Source organism: Triturus cristatus, chromosome 12, assembly GCF_964204655.1.
Source record: "Triturus cristatus chromosome 12, aTriCri1.1, whole genome shotgun sequence".
Lineage (NCBI taxonomy): Eukaryota > Metazoa > Chordata > Amphibia > Caudata > Salamandridae > Triturus > Triturus cristatus.
Genome location: NC_140595.1, coordinates 160,833,469 through 160,861,003, shown reverse-complemented (window position 1 = coordinate 160,861,003; position 27,535 = coordinate 160,833,469). Strand labels below are relative to the sequence as shown.

Genomic DNA, 27,535 nt, shown 5'->3' with positions numbered 1-27,535 from the left:
GGAAGCTAATTGCATATCCTACCAGAATATCTTTTTCAGAGCTATAGAATTCTGCTTCATGCTGGAGGGGTCCCTTCTGAGGTTTTGGGGAAAAAATGACACTTTTATCATGTGCATCAGTGCCCATAAATTAGGTATTCTTCTCTAATCTAAAGTTGTATTGGCGTACTTATTCATTTGTTTTTTGTTTTCTTTTACTCTCCAGTGGTTCCAAATTCCCAGTGTTTAACATGTCTTACAATCCTGCAGAAAATGCTGTCCTATTGTGCACAGTGAGTATTGCGTAGTAAACACTTGCATTAATTTGTGAATTGGGCAGTGTCCGGCTGATTTATTTATTTTGTTTTTTATTTGATGGCGTTTGATATACTCTAGTGGGACACAGAAATGTGTGGCCCGTTGTGTTTTCCTATTGCTTTATTAAAATATTATTCTGTTAATCTACTGTGTTTCATGTAAAAATAAAATGGTTGCGAGACCCTTTCGTTGCATTTAGGTGGATGCAAATGAGAGAAGGGTTTTGATTCTGCTCTGGCACTATCCTTATTGGTCATAATGAACTGTATAGGAATCCAGCTGCTGTGGTAGTTAAGTAACCAGATGGAACCAGTAATGCCATGTGGTTCCTGAGCATCCTCCTTGTTTGATCTCCTTCCTTTAGCCATTATAGTGAAATGATGGTGGTGGCAGTGACAGGAAGAAGGCGATGAACTGTAAACTGTGGTTGTGATGCTTGCTGGTTTGATTTTTATGGTAGCATTCACTTTTCCTCCACGGTTGCAGTTTTGTTTCCCATGCCAACTAGCAAAACGTTCACATCTAGAACCATTGTTTTAGGGTGGCAAGTTGTTTCTACATTGCTTAAGTAGTCCCTCAAAGTGTTGAAGCAGGACAGTTGAGACCACTTTGGAGACTCTCAGAACACTGCTAGGGAAGTGAAGACGTTGCATGAGCTACCCTGTTTCCATTTGAGAAGTATGATCCTACTGATAAGTTTACTTGTATTTTATCCGAGGATTTGTGTTTTAATGTAATGTTTCATCAACAACTTTGTTCCTTTTTTGTAGAGAGCCAGCAACCTAGAGAACAGCACTTATGACCTCTACACCATTCCTAAAGATGCGGACACGCAAAATCCCGATGGTAGGCATTGTTTCTTGTGTTGGCTTTTATTCCGTTGTGCATAGATATTAATTTTTCAAATATTTTGAGAGGTAGTCTTCTAATGTGAAGCCTGTCTTATGACATTAATGCCTTTGGTAACAGCGTCCTGGATAATCAGTACTTGCATCGCTCAGAAGTACGTGTGATACGTAGCTTTCCGTTGAAATCGAACAATATATTTATCTTTTGATATATCATGGAGACTAAGCTACCAAATATGGACTTTAGAAACCTTTCTGCAAATCTTCACCACACTAAGTGAGCCTGAATACAAGTAATTATACTGCATTTGCCAGAATTACCAATCTGCCAAACTGCAAAAATATTCTCTGTTTTGCAGCGGTTGTATTTTACACGCTGAGTCCAAGAGAGTTCCACCTTTGTGTTTTAGAAGGACATACCTATTTAGAGAATCCACACTTCATTGCCATGTTTCCTTTTTCTTCTACAGTCTAGGGTTTAAGAAATTTAGTGACTGAGTGCAAAGTGTGAATAAGCAGCAATGCTGAATCTCCTTGTTTGTAATATGTGTCTATATATGACATAAAAAGAAAATTACATTTGTGTGTGATAAACAAATTGTTTCTTTCAGCCCCTGAAGGTAAGCGCTCCTCAGGCCTAACTGCTGTCTGGGTAGCTCGCAATCGCTTCGCTGTCTTGGATCGCATGCATTCGGTAAGTTACTTTATCACAAACTATTTTTCAAGGAAGCTCAAATATTGGTGGCTGATAAAGGAAATTCCCTCGTCCTAGCACTCCTACGTGAAAAAATAATCTTCTTTCTAGGTTTGGTCACATGGTTTTAAGCTTTGAAGCTGGTGTCATGGTGTACAGCATATATATAGTGTGTGTATCGATGTATATGTACACACACATATACATACACACATGTGCAGAGAACTCTGGTTAGTTCCCAAATTTAGGTGGAGAGCAGCTCTTGTATAGAACTGTTTTCCAGCTAAGTTTCTAAGCATAGGATTATCACAGTGCCGTGAGCAGATTCAAAGTGTTGCTGGTGTAGAAGTATGCTCTATACAGGAGCTGCTCTCCACCTAATCTTGGGAACCGCAAGAGTTCTTGGTTTCTTTTTTGCATAATGTATGTGGCACTCTAATACTGAAAGTGTATTGTGTGTGTGTGTGTATATATATGTATGTATGTATATATATCTCTATGAATAAGATATTCTTTGTTTTTGGTCATACTACTTTTAAAGATTTTTGATGAGCTGCAAGCTTACCAGGATCGTGTAATTTTCATATTCCATTGGCCTTCATGTAATCCCACAGGAGAATTGTTAATATTTACAGACCGTCTCAGATTAAATATTTGAAAGGATTTTGGTCTCATAAATACATTGGAAAAACATATTAATTGGCAATAGTTACTTGAATTGCTTGTTCATCCTACAGTTATTGTAACTTTGCACAACTCCCAACAGTTCATTTTATTTATTGAGCAATGGGCATAAATAAAGATGTTTGGTTTCTGCAACTATCAGACAATTTCTTATGTCGGTGCTTCACAGCGTAAAGATGTTTTACTGCACGTGATCCTCTTTTGATCATGTCTTGCCTAATGTAATATTATTGAATAAATGATAGATCCTGATCAAGAACTTGAAGAATGAAATCACAAAAAAAGTGCAAGTGCCCAACTGCGATGAGATCTTCTATGCTGGTACAGGGAACTTGCTTCTGCGAGATGCAGACTCCATTACCCTCTTTGACGTACAGCAGAAACGGTAAGGCATGGTCGAGAACTACAGAGAGAAACGATAGAGCACCAAAGGAGTAATAATGTGAATCTCTGGTTCTTTCCTGTACAAAGTTAGCATATCGAGTAATAATGCAGCTTTTACTCCGTTCATAGCCAGTTTAATTTTCAATAGTCTGACTATGGTCCGTTGGGCACTACAAAGATAGAACCATAGTTATATAATGTGTTAATTATCACTTTGTGTTGATCGGTCTATAAGAGCAGAGTTGTAGGTCTTCGATTTTAAAAGTGGACATTCTTTGCTTCAGTACTAGATGACTACAGCCCGACACCTTTCCGAATAGGTTATAATGCAATGTTCTTTATTTCAAGGACTTTGTCATCTGTGAAGATCGCCAAGGTGAAGTACGTGATTTGGTCATCAGACATGTCTCATGTAGCACTTCTGGCAAAGCATGGTTTGTACTCCTTTATTTTTTGTTCTATTTTATTTCAAGTGGCCTTTGCACCACTTACAGTTTCTTATTTTAAATATGTTAGAAAGCTTAGGTATTACTTATCTTTGCTGATCTCTCTCTGTTTCCAGCTATCATGATATGCAACAGGAAACTGGAATCTCTCTGTAACATTCATGAGAACATCAGGGTCAAAAGCGGAGCATGGGATGAAAGTGGAGTGTTCATCTACACCACCAGCAACCATATCAAATATGCTCTAACCACGGGGTAAGTCCTGCTTGCATGATAAGACTAAGTTGTGCAGCTACTGTTCATTTCTCCCAAAACAAGTACTGGAATTCAAAATACAGCCCAAATGATTTGTTTCGATTTATTTCTGGGCCTAGTCTCAAGCTGTTTCTAAATCCTTTGTTGTGTTAGATAACTCCTCTTTCAGCAGGAACAAGGGCAGCATGAAAATCTATCTAATTACGTCTGAAATTTAGATTGTTTTGTGTATTACTGTGTCAAATTCTTACTGTTTGCAATATATTTCCAGTTTGCTTTACAAAGTTGTTGAATAAGTCTGCTTATCTCTTCTTTTTTTTAATCCTTATTCATCTTAGCAGTAGTCCTTTTGTGTTGAGTAGAGATAGCACTGACTTAACTGGAGAAGGTTAAAGTAGGAAAAGCTCTCTATGGAGGAACAAAAGAATATTTAAAAATCGAGATGGAAGAGATGAACTGTAGCTCTCAGAGCAGTAGATGCAGGTCTGTGGTGTAGATGGGCAATTTGAATACTACACATTTTTTTCTGAATATTAGTTTTACTTTTTAGATAAGTAGGGTATGTTTGCAGAGCTCCTATGCTGTGCTTATTTGGTATACCAAAGGGAGGAAGTGAATGATCTCTTCAGATAGCCAGATAAGAACATTTTTAAACTTTAAACATCTGACAAAATAATCGGACCGTCCGGGTGGCTGCCAGTGTGGAACTTGGCTTTTAGAGCGGGCACTCTTTGGAATCCTCTTGGTGCCGCACTACATGGGAGTATGAGGGGTGGCGGATTTGGGCAAGGAGTATGGCCACTGGGGGGATGCCCAGTGCTTAAAGGGGGTAGAAGTTACAACGTTGGTGCACGCCTTTAAATTGGGCAGTGTACCGAGGAGCTGGCGTGACAGAGGGCACTGTTTAATAAGGACAGGATCTGCATATGCTAGCAGGATTGCGCAGTGCACAGGGTTAATGGTTTTGTTTTCTGTTCTTAGTAGCACAGTGGAACCTTGTGTTTTGTGAACAATATGCCAGGTTTTGTAGGGTATGCATGATTGTATAAACTGCCACCCCATGGGGATAATATACATACTATATGTTATCATGGGTGCAGAGTTTACAGTATTTACTGCACTACTGTCACTCAATTGGAATGTAATTGCTTTGAACGACTGCATGGAGTTTGTTTCTGTACAATTAATACATAAAAGCTAATTAACCTCTTCAATGCCCGTGACGAGCTGGTCTCGTCATGGGCCGCGGTTGCGCTGTGCCCATGACGAGACCAGCTCGTCACAAACCCCGCCCGCTAATGAAACGGCCGGCACAGGGCGGGGAAAGGGGCGGGCACGGAAGGGGTTAAGAACAATTTGGGGAAAAAGGAATTCACAAAATATTGAAGGGTGCATGGTCCTTAGACTTCTAGAGGCAATATATACATTTAAATCATAATTCACTGTGTAAGCATGAAGCATGCTGCTCTTGAGGACCAAGACTGAATCCGCATAAAAAGCTGTGGACTTTAAAATAGTGTTAATATTGAAAGAGTTAGAACAGTTTATCATCTTTCATTTTTATCAGTATTGGAAGCTGGAGTGCAGTTGCTACGTAATGTTATTTTGCTTACGCTTTCAGTTTTGCACTTTACATGTGAATGGTGTGCTACCTTCATTAATTGACAATTTCTATTTGTCTTATATGTGGGGTCTGTCTGTTTTTGTTTGTATGAGAGTTGAATGTACAAATCGGGGTCTGTAAACTAACCCTTCAAATGTCTATGTTTTGTGACTGTTTTGGCTTGCTTTAGGGATCATGGAATTATTCGTACACTGGACCTGCCCATCTACGTGACTCGAGTGAAGGGCAACAACGTGTACTGTTTGGACAGAGAGTGTCGCCCACGTGTCCTTACAATTGACCCCACGGAATTTAAGTTTAAACTGGCCCTTATTAACCGAAAGTATGATGAGGTAAGCAGTGAGTGCCACGTCCAATTTCTTTATACCGATTTCATTTTTCCACAACCCTTGCTGCTCTACTTTCCATTGATTGGTAACTGTGGGCGAGAAAGCATACTCCTTATTTAAGTTGTGAAAATTGTGGGGTTTTTGTTCATAATCACTTCTCATATATAATACAATAAACTTCAACATATGGAAGCCGAGGCAGAAACTGCACTTCACAGAAATTTCTTTTCAGATGTATTTCAGGCAGATTTTCTATGCAAGTCACCATACTAAATTGAAAAACATTTAGTTTGGCCCCTGATGGATTCATGCTGTTAATTATTTTTTGTACCCTTGTCATAAAACAATCAGCTATTTAATACTTTTACTTTGCCCCTCACCTGATTACCACCGAGTGATGGTTTAGGAAATTATTATGCTACTGGATTGTAGGTTGCAAGATGGAGAATAGCGTTTTAACTGAACAGCAATACATATGTTTGTTGTTTATATAAAAATGCTTTCCAAGGTCTTATTTCGTTTGACTGTATTGCTGCCGAATTATTTTAAGTTTAAACCTATCAGTATTTGGAGCCTGTCCTAATTGATATGTCATCAAGAAAAGAAAACCTTAATAATCAAAACCAAGTAGAAATTTCAGCTGAGTCAGACATATTGAGTTGTAGATCGAGAAGTGTCCTATACTTGCGCTGCCTCGATATTACCATCTTCATATTATTTTGTCTAGGTTCTTCACATGGTGAGAAATGCCAAGCTTGTGGGACAGTCGATAATTGCCTATCTGCAGAAAAAGGGCTATCCCGAAGTGGCCTTGCATTTTGTCAAAGACGAGAAGACCAGATTCAGCCTTGCCCTAGAGTGTGGCAACATTGAGGTATCACATTGCCAGTCCTTTCCTTGGCAGCTGTCCTACATCATATTTGAAACTAAACATGTCCACTATTCTAAATTAAGAGACAAATAATGCCTAGTCTTTATGTGAGAAGTGAACTCCCTTTGGGGCCCTCTTCAAAGTGGTTTTGTGATTAGCCTGAAGTGGAAAGCCAGATTATGGTCATCCACTATTTGATGGTGGGCTTTGGGCATCAATCAGTTGGACTGGGTGTGAGATGATCCAAAAGCCCCACTTATCTAATCACAGCATTCCCCATCGTAGACAGCACCCAAGAAAGATTCAATGTTGAGTTGAATTCTTATGTGGGCCCCTTTTGGATGAGATGGCAAGTCTACAACAAAAGCATACAATACTGTTTTGTAATGGACCATTCCCTAAGAATGTAGACTGACCCACTGACCACAATGCTGTTACCCTTGCAGGAATTGTGATTCCCCCCCCCCCCCCCCCCGGATGCTGTGTTTGTCAATATGCATACACATTGTCTCTTATTTTATGCTGTGTACTTTGGCTTATGAATGGATTGTTCAAATATAATAGAAATACTGTTTATCACAATCATTTTTCAGTGATCAAATTGGTAATCACATACGGGAAATACTTGCTCTTAAAATTCTTCTTTTATCATTTAGAGTAAATCCACCCCAATCTATCAACTTTAAACTGCTTCAGCATAGTTTATAAATTTGAGTAGCATAGCTTTTTATTGATATTGGCCACTTCTCGTGACAGGCTGAACTCCCTTTTTCCAATGGAATCTTATTTTCAGTGCACTTCCCCTGCTCCTAGAGTTGTGAAGAAACAATTGAGGAAACCACCCACTTGTGCCACACTACATTTTCTAAAATAGTTGGTTAACTGAGAGATTTCACACCAAAGTTTGCTACTACATGGCTCCTGATCAAAATGATTTATCCATTCTTTGCCCAGGGAATCTAATTTTCAATAAATTAGGGCCATGTTGAACTCACCTAGCAACAGTATGTTGAAGCATCCCCGTGTGCCTGTTTTACAAAAAATGTTATGATTGACATTTCTTTAATGTCCACATGTTCACTGTCTTCTAGATTGCCTTGGAAGCAGCCAAGGCTCTGGATGATAAGAACTGTTGGGAGAAGCTGGGAGAGGTGGCCCTCTTACAGGGAAACCACCAGATTGTGGAGATGTGCTATCAGCGCACCAAGAACTTTGACAAGCTATCCTTCCTGTACCTCATCACAGGCAACCTCGAAAAGCTGCGCAAGATGATGAAGATTGGTGAGTTTGTCCAAAGACAATGTATTTAATTACTATTATGTTTGTAAGCTTCAGTGTTTCAAACCATTTCATTTTAGTGATTTAGATTGCTGACCATTGCTTCTGTTTTGATCTAGCTGAGATCCGGAAGGATATGAGTGGACACTATCAGAATGCCCTGTACCTTGGAGATGTGGTCGAGCGTGTGCGAATCCTCAAAAACTGCGGGCAGAGTGAGTAGCAGATGCTTCCATATCTATTCTGGCAACCCAGATTACAGATAATGTGCTCATCATTGTGAAGATCTGTTTATTTTCTAGCTTTTGTTATTTTTGTAATGTCCTCTTATATTTATTGTTGTTCCTACGCTCCCAGTGCAGAATTACCATGAAAAATTAGCTCTTTGAATCCAGAAAAATTGATTTTATATATACCCAAAAATGGAAAACATTCAAAACTGCAACCAAAATCCTCACAGTTGCCAATTTGAACGTAGAGCTTTTTGAACTCTTTCAGACAACCAGGTAGAACTTGGCTACAGTACATTTACCAAAGTTGTTAACTGGAGTTTTTTTATTCTATTTACAACGGAGTACCCATTCTTAATCTATCATTGCACCTCTAGTTATTTTGGAATTAAGAAGATAATGTGATTATTTGACCTCTCAAAATGTTCAATGGCTTAGTTTTATAAAGTGTACATGAACAAGCAAGCCTTTCTGATCACTTACTCATTTCGGTTTCTACTGTGCCTAGATGTCAAATGCCAGTAAAAGGTAAAGTGCACAAAGCTTGAGGCAACACTTCTTGACCTCTCAAAATCTGTTCACGAACCTTCCACTCTATCATTTGTGCCGGTACAGAAGGGCACACGCAAAATGCAAATCAATTATTTTTTTCTTTTTGAAAGAGCCAGTCCATTTCAACTTCAATACCAAGCCCATCCTGCAAATAAACACAAGGAAGCCTAGATATTTTTACTATTATTTGACCTTGAGGGTTAAATTCAGTTAGAGTCCCTATATACAACAAGCATGACATCCATGTTTAGGCATACCCCTTCCGTAGATTAACTGAGACCAATAAGAAGTAGTAATTTTAAATTCGTGAGCCAAAACATCTTATCCTCTTGAGTACCTCGGGGTAACTTTTGTGGCAACCATACTAATGTATTATTTTTGCATCACACAATTCTGCAGTGTTTATTCAACAGATCTCATCACTTGTATTGTGCATGATGAAATAGATGCGCTGATAGTTCTGCACCCCTTGTGGGCTATTTGACGACTCTTCAGTTGCTTCTGGCTAAACCGATAGATTGCTGCTTCTTAATAATGCTTGACCCTGCAGATGTCTTTAACTCGTTCTCTCTAAATCTTGAGTTTGACTGTTGTTTCTGTGTGTCTTATATTTGTCATTTGACAGTCACTGGTGCATGTGTTTCTTTATAGAGTCTCTCGCCTTTCTCACTGCTGCCACTCATGGCTTGGACGAAGAAGCAGAGAGTTTAAAGGAGACATTTGACCCTGAGAAGGAAACAGTAAGTGTGCATGCCCCCTCTTATCTAATATGTTCGCATCGAAGCAGTTCTTACATTGTAGAAAATACTTCTTTTTTTAAACTTATCTGTTTATTTTTAACTGGTATATCTTAGATTTGTAATCACCTTAATTATTCACAAACCTACTACACAGTACAGGCTACATTGCTACTTGGCTTATCTCTGATTCCACTGCTCTTCAAAGTGATTAGCAAGTGTAAGGAGTTCACAGCAAAGTTGTTCTTATCTCTGGATTGGCCTTCTCCGTGGCAGTGCCGAGGTCACATTCAGCTTGAGCATGCAAGGTGTGTGTGCTTGCAGGAACCCTCTTAACCATGGCATACACGATCGTAAAATCCAACTTTCTTTGTGCCCCTTTGTATATTACTTTCAAGTCTTGCATTGTCCAGATAATTGCATGACAATCCTGAAAAAAACAGGGAACCAACCTCAATATCTTTTTATACATGAGGTTATGCATTTAGTGTTTTGGCAAGCCTCAGTGTATTCCTAGTATATACATTATTTCTGTACAGTTTTAGCCTCCCTTCTTGAGTTTGCAGTTTTCTTTTTTTAGATGCATTTGGAAAAAGATGCAGAGTGGGTTTGCAGTGAACACCCTTTTCATTGGAGCGGTCTTATAGGTTCCCCCCCCCCCCCCCCCCGTTAGGAGACCTTCCTGGGAATTAAATAACACAATTTCAAAGTTAAAGCCCACCATCATTTTAGCCTATGCGCAAAACAGGTCCGCAACATTTGACTTGGAAGCTTAACGTCTTACAAGAGATCACATTCCCAAGAAGGGTGAGTTTCAAGCTATTAGTGCCTAAGAATCGTATACAGTTTTTCACCATGGTCAAGTTTGCCTTCCATTCATCTTTCTTTCTTTAGGTAGTTTTTAGGTCTTCCCTAAACTTAGCTTTAGCTATTTTACCAGTCTCATGTAATTCAAGTGTATACGTAAAAAAAGAAAACAGGATACATAAACACAGATGTTCGAGGCATGTGGGCTGCTGAATTCATATCTGTGCATAGATCGCCGCCTAGTGTTGGGTCCGGATGTTTGCACGTTGTTGTCCTGGAAGAGTCTTCGAAGTATCCTGAGATAGGTGACTCCTACCCTGGACCACAGTGCGCATGGGCATCCTCTCCATCCTCAGATTCTTTTTTCCGCCATTGGGTTCGGATGTGCTTATCTTGACTCAAGTTAGGAAAATTTAGTTTTCAGGCCAAAAGGCCTTTAGTTTCGTCGGTACTGTTCCCGATCGGTATCGACAGTTTTCTAGCTAGTTTAGCGACTTTAACAACTTTTTCGGATCCATTATATCCGACCATCGACCCGACATCGACTATGGAATCGAGGACCCCATTCAAGCGGTGTCCTGTTTGCCACGCCAAATATCCCCATATCGACGTCCACCCGGTGGGCAACAAATGCCTCTCACCGGATCACGACGAATCGAAATGTATGGCCTGTGCACGATTCAGATCCAAGAAGACTCTCCGGAATCGACGAGCCGCGAGACTTGAAGCGCAACAGGCGGCACCGGCCCGACCAACATCTTCAGCACCGAGGACGAGGAGGTTGAAAGCGTGGAAAACATACCCTCCAGCCCCGCTTCCGAACACGGTTCCAGGTCGGAAGAGGTGGAGGAAGAGCTTTTTCACAGGGAAGAAGCCGACGATGAGGTAGGAGACTACGATGAGGCCTTAGGGGCCGAAAAAGGTAGCTCTGGTGACGAACAGGGCCTACCCGTCCAAATGGAGGATATCCCAGAGCGTCAGTCTACGGCTCCGGTTGAGGGATCGCCTTCGGGCCTTACCCAAGATCAATCCCGCAGTCCTCCGGCCCCGCCCTCTGGCCCGGCCTCGGACATCCAGCGAGAGCCATTATTACCCAAAAAGACTGGTTTCCCTTCCACGAAACTGAAACCAATCGTCGCACCGGTTCCACAGAAACCGAAAGTGAAAATAACACTGGTCGGCTCGAGGACCACCACACCTTCGACGCCAGCCAAAACCGTCGGCTACGACCGCACCAAAAGGGACTTCGGTGCCGAATTCGCTGCTGCCGATGTCTGCGCCGACCCAAAGAGAAAGGCCATCGGTACCGCCAAAGCGCCTCGGCCCCCGGCACCGAAACCATCGGCACCGACCACCAAGGTTAAAATGGCCGCTGCATCGCAATCCACCTCGAAAGCAGCGACTACGGTCCAATCATCGACGCCGTCGGCGGCTACTACCTCTCCTCGGCTCGATGACCCTGTGGCTCCGAACAAGTCCACACCTACCTCTACAGAACCACTCGGCGCCAAAGGACCGTCGGCATTCCAGGTGCGACAAGTTGCAGCGTCCTTGCAACGCATCAGAGAAAAGGCAGCCCTCCAGGCCACGTCGGGCTCCGAGCCAAAAAAGGTTCAAAAGGCACCTTCGGCACCGACCAACATCACCTTTGGCTTGCCGCCATCTACGGCGCCGAAACTGTTCCACATCAGAACACGTGTCACCCAGACAAGGTCCCCATCTATTGAACGCTCTCCTACTGGGACATCACTGTCCCACTTCATCGACGCCGACACCGGCAGACTCATGATCCGAAAGCGGAAGATCACTTCCGAGCAGGCTTTGGACTCTTACAGGATCCCGCTAAAGCAGAAACTGCCGGCGGAATCGGAACCGGTTCTTTAGGAACGCCTCCACACCTCTTACCCAGAACCACAGTCCTTCTCCCCGACACACTCCGACACGGACACAGTGGAGGACTATTAGGGGGACGACACCTCCTACCCCAGGGACATAGACCCTGAAGGCCAGCAGGACCCTGATCAAGTTTGGGATGACCCTGTGGACCCAAGTGCCGCTCTGGATACACAGGACACACAGCTCTATGGCGCAAAAACATCTCCCACAGAGGACACTGCTGCATTCAACGCCCTCATTGAACGTGCCGCAGCCAATCATGGAGTGCAACTCCATTCACACAATCGAGGACGATTTCTTAGTGGACACTTTCGCATCCTCAGAGAGGACTGTAAAGACTCTGCCCATGTTGAAAGGTGTCCTCAAGCCAGCAAAGGACATTTTCAAAGAAACCACCAGGGCACGAGTAATAAACCCCAGGATCGAGAAAAAATACAAGCCCGCACCTGGGGACCCTACGTACATTAGAGGCCAATTACCTCTGGACTCCATCGTAGTTGCTAATGCTCGCAAACGGGCACACTCGCAGACAACTGGTGATGCTCCTCCCCGGACAAAGAGTCCAAGGTGCTAGAGACCTCCGGCAAAAGGATTGCAGCCCAGGCGGCAAACATATGGCGCATTGCCAATACACAGGCGCTCCTAGCTCGCTACGATCGCTCACACTATGGCACCTTAGAAACCCTACTCCAACATCTCCCAGACGAGTATAAATAGGCAGCGGAGCTCCTCATCAGGGAGGGACAACTTCTCACAAACACATCCATTAAGTGTGCACTGGATGCCGCCGACACAGCTGCGAGAGCAATAAACACCAGCGTCATGCTAAGACGACACGCCTGGTTACGAATCTCCGGGTTCAAACCTGAGGTTCAAAATAACATCGTCAATCAGCCTGTCAACCCCAACTACTTATTCGAACCAGAGGTTGACACCACCCTAGAAAAGATAAAAAAAGACACAGACACTGCAAAGTCAATGGGGGCTCTGCAAACGCAGACATTTCGTAGTGGCTCCTTTCGTCGCCCTGGAAATAGAGGAGCAGGTAGAGGACAGGGGTCACAGCAAACCTACAATAAAGGGGGCACACAAAGTACCTATGATAAAAACACCCGAGGTGGATATCGTGGCTCCAGCACAAAGGGCAGAGGACGCGGTTACGGCAATACCAGGTCCTCCCCCAAAAACAAACGCCCTCTCCCTTCCCCCCGACCACATAACACCTGTCGGGGGAAGACTCCAACGGTTCCTGTCCACGTGGACTACCATCACCACGGACAGGTGGGTCAAAGATGTTGTTCAACACGGTTACTGCCTCGAACTAACCTCCACTCCACCCACAATACCGCCAAAGCACCGTCCTATGTCCTCAGAGCACTTAGCGCAGGAAGTGCTAAGTATGCTGCAAAAAGGTGCAATAGAGGTCGTGCCCGTCCACCAGCAGGGGACAGGGGTGTACTCTCTGTACTTCTTAATACCAAAAAAGGACGGGTCACTCAGACCTATACTAGACCTGAGACCCCTCAACCACTACATTCTCTCAGAGCATTTCCACATGCTCGCCCTACAGCAGGTTCTCCCGCTGCTCACACCGGGAGACTTCCTAGCCACGCTAGACCTCAAAGATGCATACTTCCACATACCCATACACCCGTCACACAGAAAATATCTCAGGTTCACTATTCAGGGGCAGCACTACCAATTCAAAGTCCTCCCCTTCGGCGTGACAACAGCACCCAGAGTTTTCACAAAGTGCCTAGCTACTGTAGCCGCACACCTACGGAGGCAACACATACACGTCTACCCTTACCTGGACGACTGGCTTGTTCAGGCAAAGTCAGCCCAGCAGTGTGCCAGCCACATGTCACACACCATTCACCTTCTTCACAGTCTGGGATTCTCACTAAATTACCCAAAATCACATCTCCAACCCGCACACGTACAACAGTACCTAGGTGCGACCATAGACACTCTGGCAGCCACAGCTCAGCCAAATCTAGTGAGAATCAACAGCATGCAAATGCTGATCTCAAAGTTCAAACCCCAACACTCCCTTCCTGCGCGAGTGTTCATGCAGTTGATAGGCATGATGGCCTCCTGCATTTTCATAGTCCCGCACGCGAGACTACATATGCGTCTGCTTCAGGAGTGCTTGGCACGTCAATGGAATCAGGCTCAAGGGCAACTAAAAGACCTAGTGTTGGTGAGCGGTCGGGCATACAACTCTCTGCATTGGTGGAATCCACAAAACCTTTGCAAGGGCCGACCGTTCCAAGAGCCTGTTCCACAAATAACACTGACAGCGGACGCGTCTCTCCAGGGATGGGGAGCTCATGTACTCCATTACACAGTGCAGGGACTATGGACAACACAGCAAAAGAAGATGCACATCAACCTTCTCGAACTGATGGCAATCTTCCTGGCAATGAAAGCCTTCAAGGTACACTTGTGCAACAAAGTCGTGTTGATCCGGACGGACAACATGACTGCCATGTACTACATACAGAAGCAGGGAGGAACGCACTCTCCACAGTTCTCATCTGGCTCAGAGCATGTGGAAGTGGGCCATTCAGAGGAACATATTCCTCATGGCGGAACACCTCCCCGGCAAGGACAACCAGATGGCTGATCTGCTCAGCAGACACAGCCACCAGATGCACGAGTGGGAGCTACACTCGTCAGTACTCCAACCGTACTTCCAACAGTGGGGTCATCCAGAGATAGACCTATTCGCGACAAGCGAAAACGCAAAATGCCAAAGCTTTGCCGCCAGGTTCCCACATCCACAGTCGCAGGGCAATGCGATATGGATGAACTGGTCCGGCAGATTTGCGTACGCTTTTCCCCCAGCGCCGTTGATACCGCTGGTGGCACGCAAACTGCGACAACACTCACTGACACTCATCCTGGTTGCTCCCACATGGGCACGCCAACCATGGTACACCACCTTTCTGGAACTTTCCGTGGTGCCGCACCAAAGGCTGCGGATCAAACCCGCGCATTTGACGCAGAACCATGGAGAAATTCAGCACCCAGATCCGCAACAGCTGAACCTGGCGATCTGGCTCCTGAAGTCTTAGAGTTTGGCTATCTAAACCTGCCACCTGACTGTATGGAGATCATTAAAGAAGCTAGGAGACCCACTACCAGAGCTTGCTATGCAGCCAAATGGAAGAGGTTTGCCATTTATTGTAATAACAATAACATTAACCCGCTAGACGCATCCATTCAAAACATAATCTGTTACCTCTTACACCTATACCGATGCAATCTGGCGTACACCTCAATACGTATCCATTTAACCGCAATAGCAGCCTATCTCCAAAACAGGCAGCACCTCTCTTTATTCAGAGTGCCTGCCATCAAAGCCTTCTTGGAGGGACTTAAACGAGTAATTCCCCCAAGACACCCACCAGCGCCAGTGTGGAACCTCAACTTGGTCCTCACCCGACTGATGGGCCCACCCTTCGAACCTCTCCACTCATGTGAGATTCAATTCCTCACCTGGAAAGTAGCTTTCCTAGTGGCAATCACTTCGTTAAGAAGAGTTAGTGAACTCCAGGCACTAACCATTCAAGAGCCATTCATACAGGTTCACGCAAACAGGGTCGTACTACATACCAACCCAAAATTCATGCCTAAAGTAATATCGCAGTTCCACATGAATCAAACAATTGAACTGCCCGTTTTCTTTCAAAATCCACAAAATGTAGCAGAGAGAATGCTCCATACACTAGATGTAAAAAGAGCCCTCATGTACTACATAAACAGAACTAAAGCCTTTAGGAAGACAAAACAACTTTTCGTTGCCTTTTCTCCACAACATAAGGGCAACGCCATTTCCAAAGCAGGTATAGCCAGATGGATCGTTAAGTGTATTCAAATTTGCTATCAAAAGGCTAAACGCACATTAACGACTCCCCCACGAGTCCACTCAACACGTAAGTTAGGGGCCTCCATGGCTTTCCTGGGAAACATTCCTTTACATGATATATGTAGAGCAGCCACATGGTCCACTATACATACATTTACCAAACACTATTGTGTAGATGTACACTCAAAACAGCAGGCAGCTGTAGGACAGGCTGTTCTCAAAACTCTTTTTCAGACCGCTGCAGCTGGCACTGGTGGCCGCCGCTAATGGGAGGTACTGCTATGTATTCTATGCACAGATATGAATTCAGCAGCCCACATGCCTCGAACTGAATATGCTACTTACCAGTATGCATCTGTTCTTGGCATGTAGGGCTGCTGACATTCATATCGCCCACCCTCCTCCCCGGCGCCTGTAGCAGCTGCAGCTCTCAGAATTACTGTATAGCATGGTCATCACTTTCTGTATCTACTCCATCACTGCCACAATGGCGAAAAACAATCTGAGGATGGAGAGGATGCCCATGCGCACTGTGGTCCAGGGGAGGAGTCACCTATCTCAGGATACTTCGAAGACTCTTCCAGGACAACAACGTGCAAACATCCGGACCCAACACTAGGCGGCGATCTATGCACAGATATGAATGTCAGCAGCCCTACATGCCAAGAACAGATGCATACTGGTAAGTAGCATATTCAATACAAAGGGGGTTTAGAAACAGCCTGTTCGAGGCATATGAGCTACAGAATATATACTTGTGCATAGATCGCCATCTGGTGTTGGGCTTGGATGTTTGCACTTTGTTGTTGTATTGGATGAAGTTCTTTGTAGTCACAAGATAGGTGACTCCGCCTTAGGACGATAGTGCGCATAGGCATCGACTCCATCCTCTGATTGTTTTTTTCCTCCATCGGGTTCGGATGTAAATTGCTGTGCTCTGGGTCGATGTCGTACTCGATCCCCCTTCGACGCGCAATCCCTCACCGCTCGACTGTATTGTTTCAATCGCGTTCCCCCTTCGACGCGCATCCAAAAATTCATCAAGACCTTCGATTCTGGTCGTCGACACGGGCCGTTGGGCCTATCTGCGCCATTCGGCCCTGCAGTCAATGGAAAGAACTCGTTTAAAAATTGCCCCCTGTGTGGTGCTAAATTCCCACACACTGATCTCCATGAGGTCTGTAACCTTTGGATCTCTCCAGAACACGAGGACAATGACTGCGAGCCCTGTGCTTCCTTCAGATAAAAAAAAAACATACGTGATTGCCAGGCTCAACGTCACGTAATGTCTTGATCAACTACCTCGGTGCTGGACGACATCTTTGTTGCAGGCCCCGATGTTCCAAAGGAACAAGAACTAGAGGATGAAGACACAAGCGTCTCTGAGACCGATGAGTCAGATGCCGAGGATCAGACAGTTACTCCAGGTGAACGGATCGTGAGTACCCAGATCCAGACCCCTGCCCCATCTAAAACGAAATGTAAGGCTCCGGTGACACCTTCGGGCTCAGGTCAACACCGCGATAATACTTCGGATGCCCCGCCCTCGCCCCGGCTCCAAAGTCCAGAGACAAGTCTTCAGGGGGCTCGGGATCGAGCCAGCCACATAGCGGTACGAAAAACGATCTCCGGCACCGAAACCAAAGCCGAAACTTGAGACCATGCCACACCCTGTTCTATCGACACTGAAGACTGCTTCGACGCCGAGTGCTTCTGCACCGAAACACACGGAGGACAAGCCCATGGAATCTAATAAAGTCCATAAATCTTTGGAGCCAAAAAAGATTTCAGACACAAACTCCACCAAAGCATAAGGAGACAAAGACCCCTCCTAAAGCTACAGAGCCTAAACCAAAGCACCACTCGCAACCAAAGTCGTCGGTGCCAAAAAACAGACAATAGCTCAAAAGAACGGTTACAACCAGATCCCTCTGATCCAAAACAAAAAACCCTACACATTGACCCCGTTACCGGTCATGTCATCACAATACCACCTAAAAAGAGGAAATTAGACACCTCAGAGGCACCTGAGATACCCTTAAAAAAGAAAGACAAAGCAACTTCACCTTTCAGACCCTCCTCTCCCCCTCCAAATCTTCCAACTATACCACTTTCTCCAGCACACACTCCACTGCTTCCTTCTTCACCTGCACCACAAGATGATGATTACTTTGGGGGTGGGGGTGGGGATGGGGATGGAGACCCACAAGGGGATGATGATGACTACATCCACAGTATCCCACCACCTGACCCTTGGGAGGATTATGCTAATGTCCCAGATATACCTGAGCCATACTCAGATCCATCTAAACCATCCCCTCCAGACAACAACATAATTTTTGCACAACTCCTAAATAGAGCAGCCAGATATCATGGGGTAGAATTACACTCAGACCCTCTGGAGGAAGATTTTTTATTATGGACTTTTACACAATCACAAAAGTCAACAAGTACTTTACCTATGTTAAAATGTATGATTAAACGTGCCCGTAATGTGTTTAAAGACCCTGTCAGTGCTAGAGTTCTCAACCCCAGGGCTGATAAAAAATATAAATATATGCTAGCTCCAAATGATCCAGCTTAGATCAAGGGGCAGCTTCCTCTAGAGTCTTTAGTACCGTCAAATGCCCGTAACCGGGCAAATTCCCAAACAGGTGATGCCTCTCCTCCGGATAAAGAATCTAAATTATTGGACGCGTCTGGTAAACTGGTTGCGTCACAGGCAGCAAATTACTGGCGCATTGCCAACGCCCAAGCTTTGCTGGCCAGGTTTGATAGAGCGCATTGCAATGAGCTTGAAACACTCATGCAACACCTTCCAGACCAATATAGGTCTAAAGCGAACGACCTCATACAAGAGGGAAAACCAATTACAAACACCTCTATCAAATGTGCTCTTGATGCAGCAGACACAGCATCTCGTGCTGTTAACACAAGCGTGGTACTGTGCAGGCACACATGGCTACGCATATCTGGTTTTAAACAGGAAGTGCAGTCTCAAATTATTAATCAGCCTTTTGATCAAGAACACTTGTTTGGACCTACTGTAGACACATCTTTAGAAAAGATGTAAAAAGACACTGACAAAGCTAAGTCCATGGGGCCTTACAGTCACCAACAACTAGAGGTTACTTTCATCGCTCCTTTTATAGGGGCGCCTCCAAAACCATTGGGACAGACAACACTTCTTCTTCATAACAAAATTTCAACCTCAACACTCACTACCAGCCTGAGTGTTCATGCAACTAATAGGGATGATGGCCTCTTGCATTTTCATCGTACCTCCAAATGCGTGCATTATAAGAATGTTTAGCACATCAGTGGAACCAGGCTCAAGGTCAGCTTACAGATCTGGTGTTGGTGGACAGCCGCACACATCACTCTCTGCAGTGGTGGAACACACAAAACCTTTCCAAAGGGCGGTCGTTCCTAGACCCGGTTCCACAGATAGTGCTTACAGCAGACGCATCGCTCACCTGCTGGGGAGCTCATCTCTTAAACCATACCATTCAGGGCATGTGGACCCCTCAACAGAAACTGCTCCACATCAATCACCTGGAGTTACGAGCGATTTTTCTCGCATTAAAATCATTCTAAATACATCTCATAGGCAAAGCTGTCCTTGTTCGTACGGACAATATGACACCAATGTACTTTGTACAAAAACAGAGGGGGACACACTCCCTGCAGCTTTCACGCCTAGCGCAAAGCATATGGAGATGGGCCATTCCTCTAAAAATATACCTCTTAGCAGAACATCTCCCAGGGATACACAATCAAATTGCGGATCTGCTCAGTCGTCAGACTGCTGATCCACGAATCGGAATTCATCCGTTTTTTCAGATGTGGGGCCACCCAGACATAGATCTGTTTGCCTCACATTTAAACGCAAAAAAGCCCAAGCTTCGCCTCCAGGTATCCACACCCATTGTCCAAAGGCAATGAGATATGATGAACTGGTCAGGCAGATTTGCGTACGCTTTGCCGCCTCTCTCGCTCATTCCATTACTGGTGCGCAAGCTCAAACAACAGTCTCTCACAATGATCTTGGTTGCTCCAACATGGGCCCGGCAACCATGGTTCACAACCCTGCTGGAGCTCTCAGTAGTTCCACATCAAAAGTTGCACATTTCTCCAAAGCACCTCATGCAGAACCATGGAGAAATAAGGCATCCAGATCCAGCTTAACTGAACCTAGCGATCTGGCTCCTGAAGTCTTAGAGTTTGGTTACCTCAATCTCCCGCCAGACTGTATGAATATCATTAAGGAGGCTAGATGTCCTACCACTAGAGCGTGCTATGCAGCTAAATGGAAAAGATTTGTTATCTACTGTAATAACAACACAATCGATCTGCTAGATGCTTCAATTCAAAATATTCTTTATCTCTTGCATCTACAAAGATGTAATCTGGCATACACATTTATACGATTACATCTTGCTGCCATAGCTGCTTACCTACAAAACAGACAACCCTTGTCATTGTTTAAAGTACCTGCAATCAAAGCATTCATGGAAGGCCTTAAAAGGATAATTCCTCCCAGGGTTCCACCCTCTCCAGAGTGGAACCTAAACATTGTCCTTACCAGGCTCATGGGTCCCCCATTTGAACCTTTACATAAATGTGAGTTACACTTTCTCACATGGAAAGTAGCTTTCTTTGTGGCAATCCCATCTCTCAGAAGAGTTAGTGAACTACAGGCATTAACCATACAAGAACCATTTTTTGCAAATACATCACAACAAAGTGGTTCTTAGGACAAACCCTAAATTCTTACCAAAATTTGTTTCTTTCCACCTTAACCAGTCTGTTGAGCTGCCAGTCTTTTTTCCTCAACCAGACTCCGTAGCAGAATGGGCTTTTCATACGCTTGACGTCAAAAGAACTATCCTTCACTACATTGAAAGGACAAAAACTTTCAGGAAGACTAAACCACTTTTTGTAGCTTTCTCACCACCACATAATGGCAACCCTATATCAAAAGCTGGAATTGCCAGGTGAATCGTTAAGTGCATCCAGATATGCTACTAAAGAGCAAAGCGTACATTATCTACTCCCCTTAGAGCGCATTCCACAAGCAAACTAGGGGCTTCTATGGCATTCGTAGGGAACATTCCTATTGAAGACATTTGTAAAGCAGCAACATGGTCTACACCGCACACTTTCACAAAACACTATTATGTAGATGTGCAGGCAAAACAGGCTAGTGTGGGCCAGGCTGTACTAAGGACACTTTTTCAAACCGCTGCAACAGATACAGGTGGCCACCACTGGGGAGAGTACTACTGTAGAGTCTATGCACAAGTACATATTCTGCAGCTCAAATGCCGCGAACGGAAAATGCTACTCACCAGTATACATCTGTTCTTGACATGTAGAGCTGCAGAATCGTATACGCCCACCCTCCTCCCCGGGTACCTTTATCTGTTGCACTGCTATCTTACTTGGATACATCACACATGGACATCTCTTTCTGTTTCTCACAAAATCCATCATCACCCTTTATGGTGAAAAACAATCTGAGGATGGAGTCGATGCCGATGCGCACTATCATCCGAAGGAGGAGTCGCCTATCTCATGACTACAAAGAACTTCTTCCAATACAACAAAGTGCAAACATCCAAGCCCAACACCAGATGGTGATCTATGCACAAGTATATGATTCTGCAGCTCTACATGCCAAGAACAGATGCATACTGGTAAGTAGCTTTTTCCTTTTAATCCATGGGTATATTCAGCCCTCATGTACATGTTGCTTACACTAACCACAGCATATCCATGTGGCAGTAAGGGAGCCCATTTCAGCCATAGGGACTCTTGAACTGAGTGACAGCATTCACCTCGTCACATGCACATCTTCCAAAAAAAACCAAAAAGTGCCAAGGGTGGGTGACCAATACTTCACCAATCCTCCTTTTTGTTTCAATCCTAGATCCAATTTTGTTTAATAACCCTTATGTGGTTAAAAACATTTTCTGCTTGTGGTTTTCTAAGCCAATTATATATTTTGTTAAGAGAAAAAAAAGAATCATCATTTGATGTGTATTAACCCCTTGAGTGCCCCGCCCTTTCCCCCTCCTGTGCCGGGCCTTTCATTAGCGGGCGGGGTCCATGACGAGATAGTCTCGTCATGGGCACAGCGCAACCGCGCTCCATGACGAGACTATCTCGTCATGGGCATAGAAGAGGTTAAAAGTAAAACAGGTTTTCTTACCTTTCCGAAGAATGCCTCAGCACAGTATTCTATTGAATTATGTTCATTTTTTTCTGATATAGGTTTTATTGCGGATATTGTCGCACATGTAAAATAATGCACCTTGCCTTAGTGCTACATGGCCTGTTTTAGGGGTGGCTTACATATATTACATGCAGTGACTTTAGCGTGGCCCACACGGAGTGTACCGTGTCATGTTTTCACCATGACACGCGGTCTGCAATGGCAGGCTGCATGCAGTTTGTTTGTGGGTCCCTTGCTCTAGGTACCAGGGGCACCACTTACTAGGGACTTACAGGGGTGCTAAAGTGTGTGATAATTAGACCATTTTACTTTGCATTTAGGGAAAGAGCACTGGCACTAGGGCTTGGTTAGCAGGGACACAATGCACATTAGTCAAAAAACTTCCGTACCAGTGGTAAAAAGTGGGGGTGGCCATAACAAAAGGGGCCCATACCTACACTCTGTGAATTAAATATGAACATGAACAGTATAAGGGGGGGGGGGGGGAGGTGTAATGTGATTGAAAAGAAGATGATGGTAAGGTAACACCTTAGTATGACCTAATAGTTCAGTGAGAGATACAACCGAAGGCAGGGAGGGTGATAACCTGATGGAGAAAATGGTGGTCAACGTTGACCGTCCCGAACCCATTTGGTTTGTAAGGGACACACTTAGACTATAGTCGAATACTTTAAAATGTAAATTGTTGGTACACAAATACTTCATATTGTTTTTTGCATCTTTTATTGAAAAAATCAGTTGATATTTAAAAAAAAAAAAAAAAAGATTTTAGTGAACTTCAGAACAATTCACAAAAGACGGACATCTTCAAAACAGTATGTTGATGGGGATATTTTGCACCATAACCAGCTACTATAAGACATGTAGAGCTTCCCTGGTTAAATCTATGGCTTGCATCACTAGCGCGAGAGCCACCATTGCTGCATTTTTGAGAAATGTACTAATTGTTTTCTTATCTGAAACTTACAGATTGCATGGTCACTGTACTGAATCATGGTGTTAGGAAAAAGCCCCACTAAAGTTGAATATGGAAGGTAAAGAAGTGAGTGATTAGAGAGCTGACATAGTTTGATAATTTGGGGCAACCGCAGAGAACGTGCAATCTCCCATATAAGTACACCTACACTCAACAATCATTGTTATTGCTTGAGTGTAAGGAGTGAACAGGACAGTAAGGAGGCAGCTTTTATAGTTTAGAACAGCGGAAAGGAGTTTGAACCCAGTGAGCTGAAAAATAGCAAGCCATTGGAGCGGTTTGCGATCTACAGTAGTATGGTCACATTCCCAAGGCTGCTTGATAGCCTGACGGTGGGATATATTATCCATGGAGTTTCTAGAGTGTAAATCTGGAAATGTCCTGGTGGAGGGGTTTTTATGTAATCCAGGAGCATTTGCATGGCAATGGAAGTAAGGGATTTTTTTTTAAGCAGCCACAGGTAGTAGTAGTAAATGGCTACTAACTTCATATGGGGTGTAAGAAAGAGTTATTTATCAAATGTAAATTAGATGTTTCACTACGGAGTTCAATGAGATGTATTTAACCTGGAGTGGAATTTTCCAAGGTCTGTTTGTGGGTACTATCAAAGCACTCTTGTTTTATTTGAATTACACTTGTAGGATGTTGTTATCCTGTCAAGGAGGATTGGCACGGTTGTAGTGATCAGAGCAAAAGAAAAGAGGTGCGGTCTGCATTGGATTAGAAAGTAAAAACAAAGGATGGGTAAGAAGTTGGATATAAATGTAAGAGAATGGCAGACCAAGAAGATCGCTGTTAATCTACAGTTAATATGGAAGCCTGTGTTCTAAGAAAGAAGGCAATCAATGGAGTGCAAAAAAGCAAAGGCTTACTCCTCTTAAGCACTCTTGTTCCATATGCCAAAGGAGGATGTGACTTGTACAGTGTGACAAAGTGCCTCTTTTGACATGGTTAGCCCCTTCTTTTTGCCTGGAGAATTATGTGGTTTCGATTGTAGTGCACAGGGTCCCTACCAACCAGGTTCGCTGTGCCAGTACTTATTCCCTAAAACTGTACCACGATTCTTAACTTCAGCCCCCCCTGTAAGTCCCTAGTAAATGGTACCGTTGGTACCTAGGGCCTGGGGACTGAAAAAGGTCCCCTAGGGACCTCTCACTAAGGTCATGCCACTGCCCTTGCAGCTTGCATCCCTTGGTGCAGTAAAAACGACCAAGTCGACACGGCTCACTGCCTGTGTGCCATGCCAAATTGCACTGCCTAAGCTATAGGTAAGTCACCCCTCTAGCAGGCCTCACAAGCACTAAGGCAGAGTGCACTATATCACAGGTGTGGGCATATTTGCATGAGCATATAGGCCCCTACAATATTTAAGTATATTCTTAGATATTGTAAGTGCCAGGGAAGCCTTAGAGAGTACATAGGCTGGAAACTCAACAACTCTCGTTCCCCAGCATAATGGCTTCTTTGAACCCAGGAGTTTTGGGGCCAAACAGGTCTTCCTAATAAACCCACGCTGATGCCAGTGTTGGATTTATTAAACTATGTACTCTGGGGGCAACTTGGAGGTGTCTCCTGAAAACCTACCAACCCTGGTGTTGTTCTGACTTTAGGCAGCCTACCACCACCAGACCTGTTTCTGGACCCCTGGGTGGAGAGCCTCTGCTCTCTGTGGCTAGAAACAAAGCAGATCCTGGACAAAGGTGTCACACCTCCTCCCCCAGGATGGGCATAGTGATCGAGAGGAAAGCTTCAAAGGCCTGCCACCTTTGTATTGCGACTCCAGCCTCTGCTGCTAGCAGCAGATGGCAGCCCCAGTTCAAACCCCCAGTTTTGGTCAGGAGATTTAGCGGGAAAACCTAGTAAGAATAGGAGGTGTGCCCCCCTTTGCCAACTCCACCCCTCAGGTTCTGGAGGCGAAGTAAAGCACATTTTTCAGTGGCCACATTCTTGAAGATGGTGGGACTAATCCAGTCAGGGCTTGGTCTATACCCCATTCCCACAGCAGGGTGGCATAATAGTGGGTGAACCCATTGGTCCCTACCTGTTACTCCCTATTAACACCACTAAATCTAATATTTAAGTGGCTCCCCCAGACCCTGAAATCAGATTTCATTGACCTACGAATAAGAGCTGTGCAGCAGCAAAGTCTTAAGACACCAACTGACTTGAACCCAGCCCTACCGGCCTGCCTGCTGACCTCAAAGACCCTGCTGAAGACCAGCGACCTCCAGAATCCTGGGAGGAGTGCCTGCCTTCAACAACGACTCCTAATTTCTTGTGAACAGCAGGCCTGTCCAGAAAAAAACAACTCCAAAGAACTCTGCTCTGAGGAACCGCAAAACCTCTTCCGGACCTACCTCTGCACCTGACCCCCACGGCCCGAGTCCAAGTGGCCCACCGCTCCTGCGAAGGTTCCCCTTTGCTTCTGAGCCCGAGTCCACCGTGGGCTGACCCCTGACCGCGACCTAACCAGTAAGCTGTTTCCAGACACCAAAGGAACCCCTGCACCCCGAAGACCCTGGGCCTTGGGGAGCTTGACCAACGGTGTCACTACATCCCCTAGCATCTCTACTTACCTGGGCAGGTGTAGGTTTTATTCTTTGGCCTCCTGGCCTGAGCCTGCAGCCTTTCTTCAACTTCGATTTCCCCCCCCCCATTGGTTTGCATTGGGCACCCAACGCTGTGTTGGTATAATGCACCTGGCTGTCCCTGTACCGCTGAGGGTGTAAGTTTAGAGCTGCTTTGTGGCCACCCTGTACTTAACTCCAGGAGCTCGACCCCTGACACCACTTTTCTCACCTGTGAGCAGTGCGACTTCGAGTACCCCCAGTCTTAATTGATTAACATTGGGCGTCTGACCTTGAATTTGACCTCCTCACCCGGCCGCTCCTGTGCCGCTGGTGGTGTACTCTTGGTAGTAATTTGAACCCTGCTTGGTGTTGACCAAAGTTCCCGAAGACTGAAATTATAAGTAGAGTTGTTACCTGCAAAAACTGCATTCTTGGTTTCCTCCCATATGTTAACATTGCAAAGCCTGAAAATTGCACTTAGCGTCCCTTTTTAGGGCTCGCGCCTGCGTTGTGATCGCTTTCAGTGCCGCTTGTTTACTTTTGGTGTAATCGCGGCACCCGCGCTTTACTTTTAATGTTATAAGTAAAGCGCGGGTGCCGCGATTATACCAACAGAAATAGAAAAAAACATCTAAACATTAAAAGTAAAGCGTCTGTGCCACGATGCTTGTTTGTGTCTTGCTTCGGCATTCCCCTAACTGGGTTCACCAATCATCATGTGATTCCTCAAGGATCTTGCGAATACCAATGATTTGAAAGAGGTTTTCACTTGTGAGGTGCGGGGAGCTTGTTATTCTTACATCATTGTTTTTTCAAGCCTCATGACATTGGAAAGTTGAAGGCATCTCGCAGGGTCACTGTTAAGAAAGACAGGATGTGGCGTTACCGCCAGAGCTTTAGAAGTTGGGACCTAGGTTACAATCTTGCCGTCGGTAGTGCTAATATAAAGAACTGGGAGTCAAGTTCTCACTATGCAAACAAGCAGGAGCAGCTGGCAAGAACAGCACGATATGAGTGGTAGCCCCTTTCCTTTTGTTGCTGCTTATCTCATTGCTGCCCGCGGAGAACTAGGCCCAGGGCTGGAGTCACCTGAAGCGCAGTGGGTAAGGGTAACATTCAATTTATGTGCACAGATGATTGACAGCCACTGCACCTCTGCGCCGTTCACAAGCATTTACCTCCATTCCATGGGTATTCACATACCCTCTAGGTATTACTCCACTCACCTCCCAAGAATAGGCACTTTTCACAATAACCCCACCATACATACATCCCACTGTAGTTAATCACATCCTCTTTTTTTATAGGCGTCCACAAACATACATCTGGTTAACACTACAGGCACCTCTCATTCCATAGGTATCCATATAGTCTCCATAAGTACCTCTACTTCGTTTGATATATTATCTGCACTTGGGCTCTCCCCTTTCATTGAGCATACGCCTTGTTAAATATTTATCTCCTCTCCCTCCCACATGCATTCCCATTCATAACCACCACCCTGTTTCCATATTTACCCCGCAATATGCACTCAGTTGTTTTACATACAGCGCCATAACTTCATAACTGATGTGAAAAGTAGGGGGTCTCTGGCTCATATGCATTAGATTAATGTGATAAAAATAACACATTAATAAAAGCCAGTACCATTTACAATACATAACTCACTAGTTTTTTTTTGGTTCGTTTTTTTTCTCCTTCATTTTGGATTTTACGTTTTTTTTGTCATTCTGCCAAAACCATCCGTGGCAAATGACTTCTTTACAACTTGACACATGACTATATTTTGAGTCTAATTTTATGTTGTAGCTTGCTGTAGTGCTCATCCCGGATCTCTGAGCCAATCCTGACGTTCTGCTAACCACACCAGATGCAGGTTAATCAGTCCTACACACATGACCGTAATCTAGTGGCGTGGATCTTTTTCTTTTCTACAAACTTTCAC

At 44.5% G+C, this 27,535-nt stretch overlaps 1 protein-coding gene across 1 annotated transcript in view; it reads left to right on the top strand.

Annotated features, from left to right (window-relative positions):
- COPA (coat protein complex I subunit alpha) overlaps positions 1-27,535 on the top strand; it is a 148,457-nt gene that overhangs the window by 60,143 nt on the left and 60,779 nt on the right. The window contains exons 12-22 of the mRNA XM_085638451.1: positions 206-272; positions 1,068-1,143; positions 1,757-1,839; positions 2,769-2,908; positions 3,256-3,341; positions 3,470-3,608; positions 5,402-5,564; positions 6,289-6,435; positions 7,524-7,713; positions 7,830-7,925; positions 9,144-9,232. Of these exons, the coding sequence (XP_085494577.1) occupies positions 206-272; positions 1,068-1,143; positions 1,757-1,839; positions 2,769-2,908; positions 3,256-3,341; positions 3,470-3,608; positions 5,402-5,564; positions 6,289-6,435; positions 7,524-7,713; positions 7,830-7,925; positions 9,144-9,232 (1,276 nt within the window). The remainder of the gene's footprint in view (positions 1-205; positions 273-1,067; positions 1,144-1,756; positions 1,840-2,768; positions 2,909-3,255; positions 3,342-3,469; positions 3,609-5,401; positions 5,565-6,288; positions 6,436-7,523; positions 7,714-7,829; positions 7,926-9,143; positions 9,233-27,535) is intronic.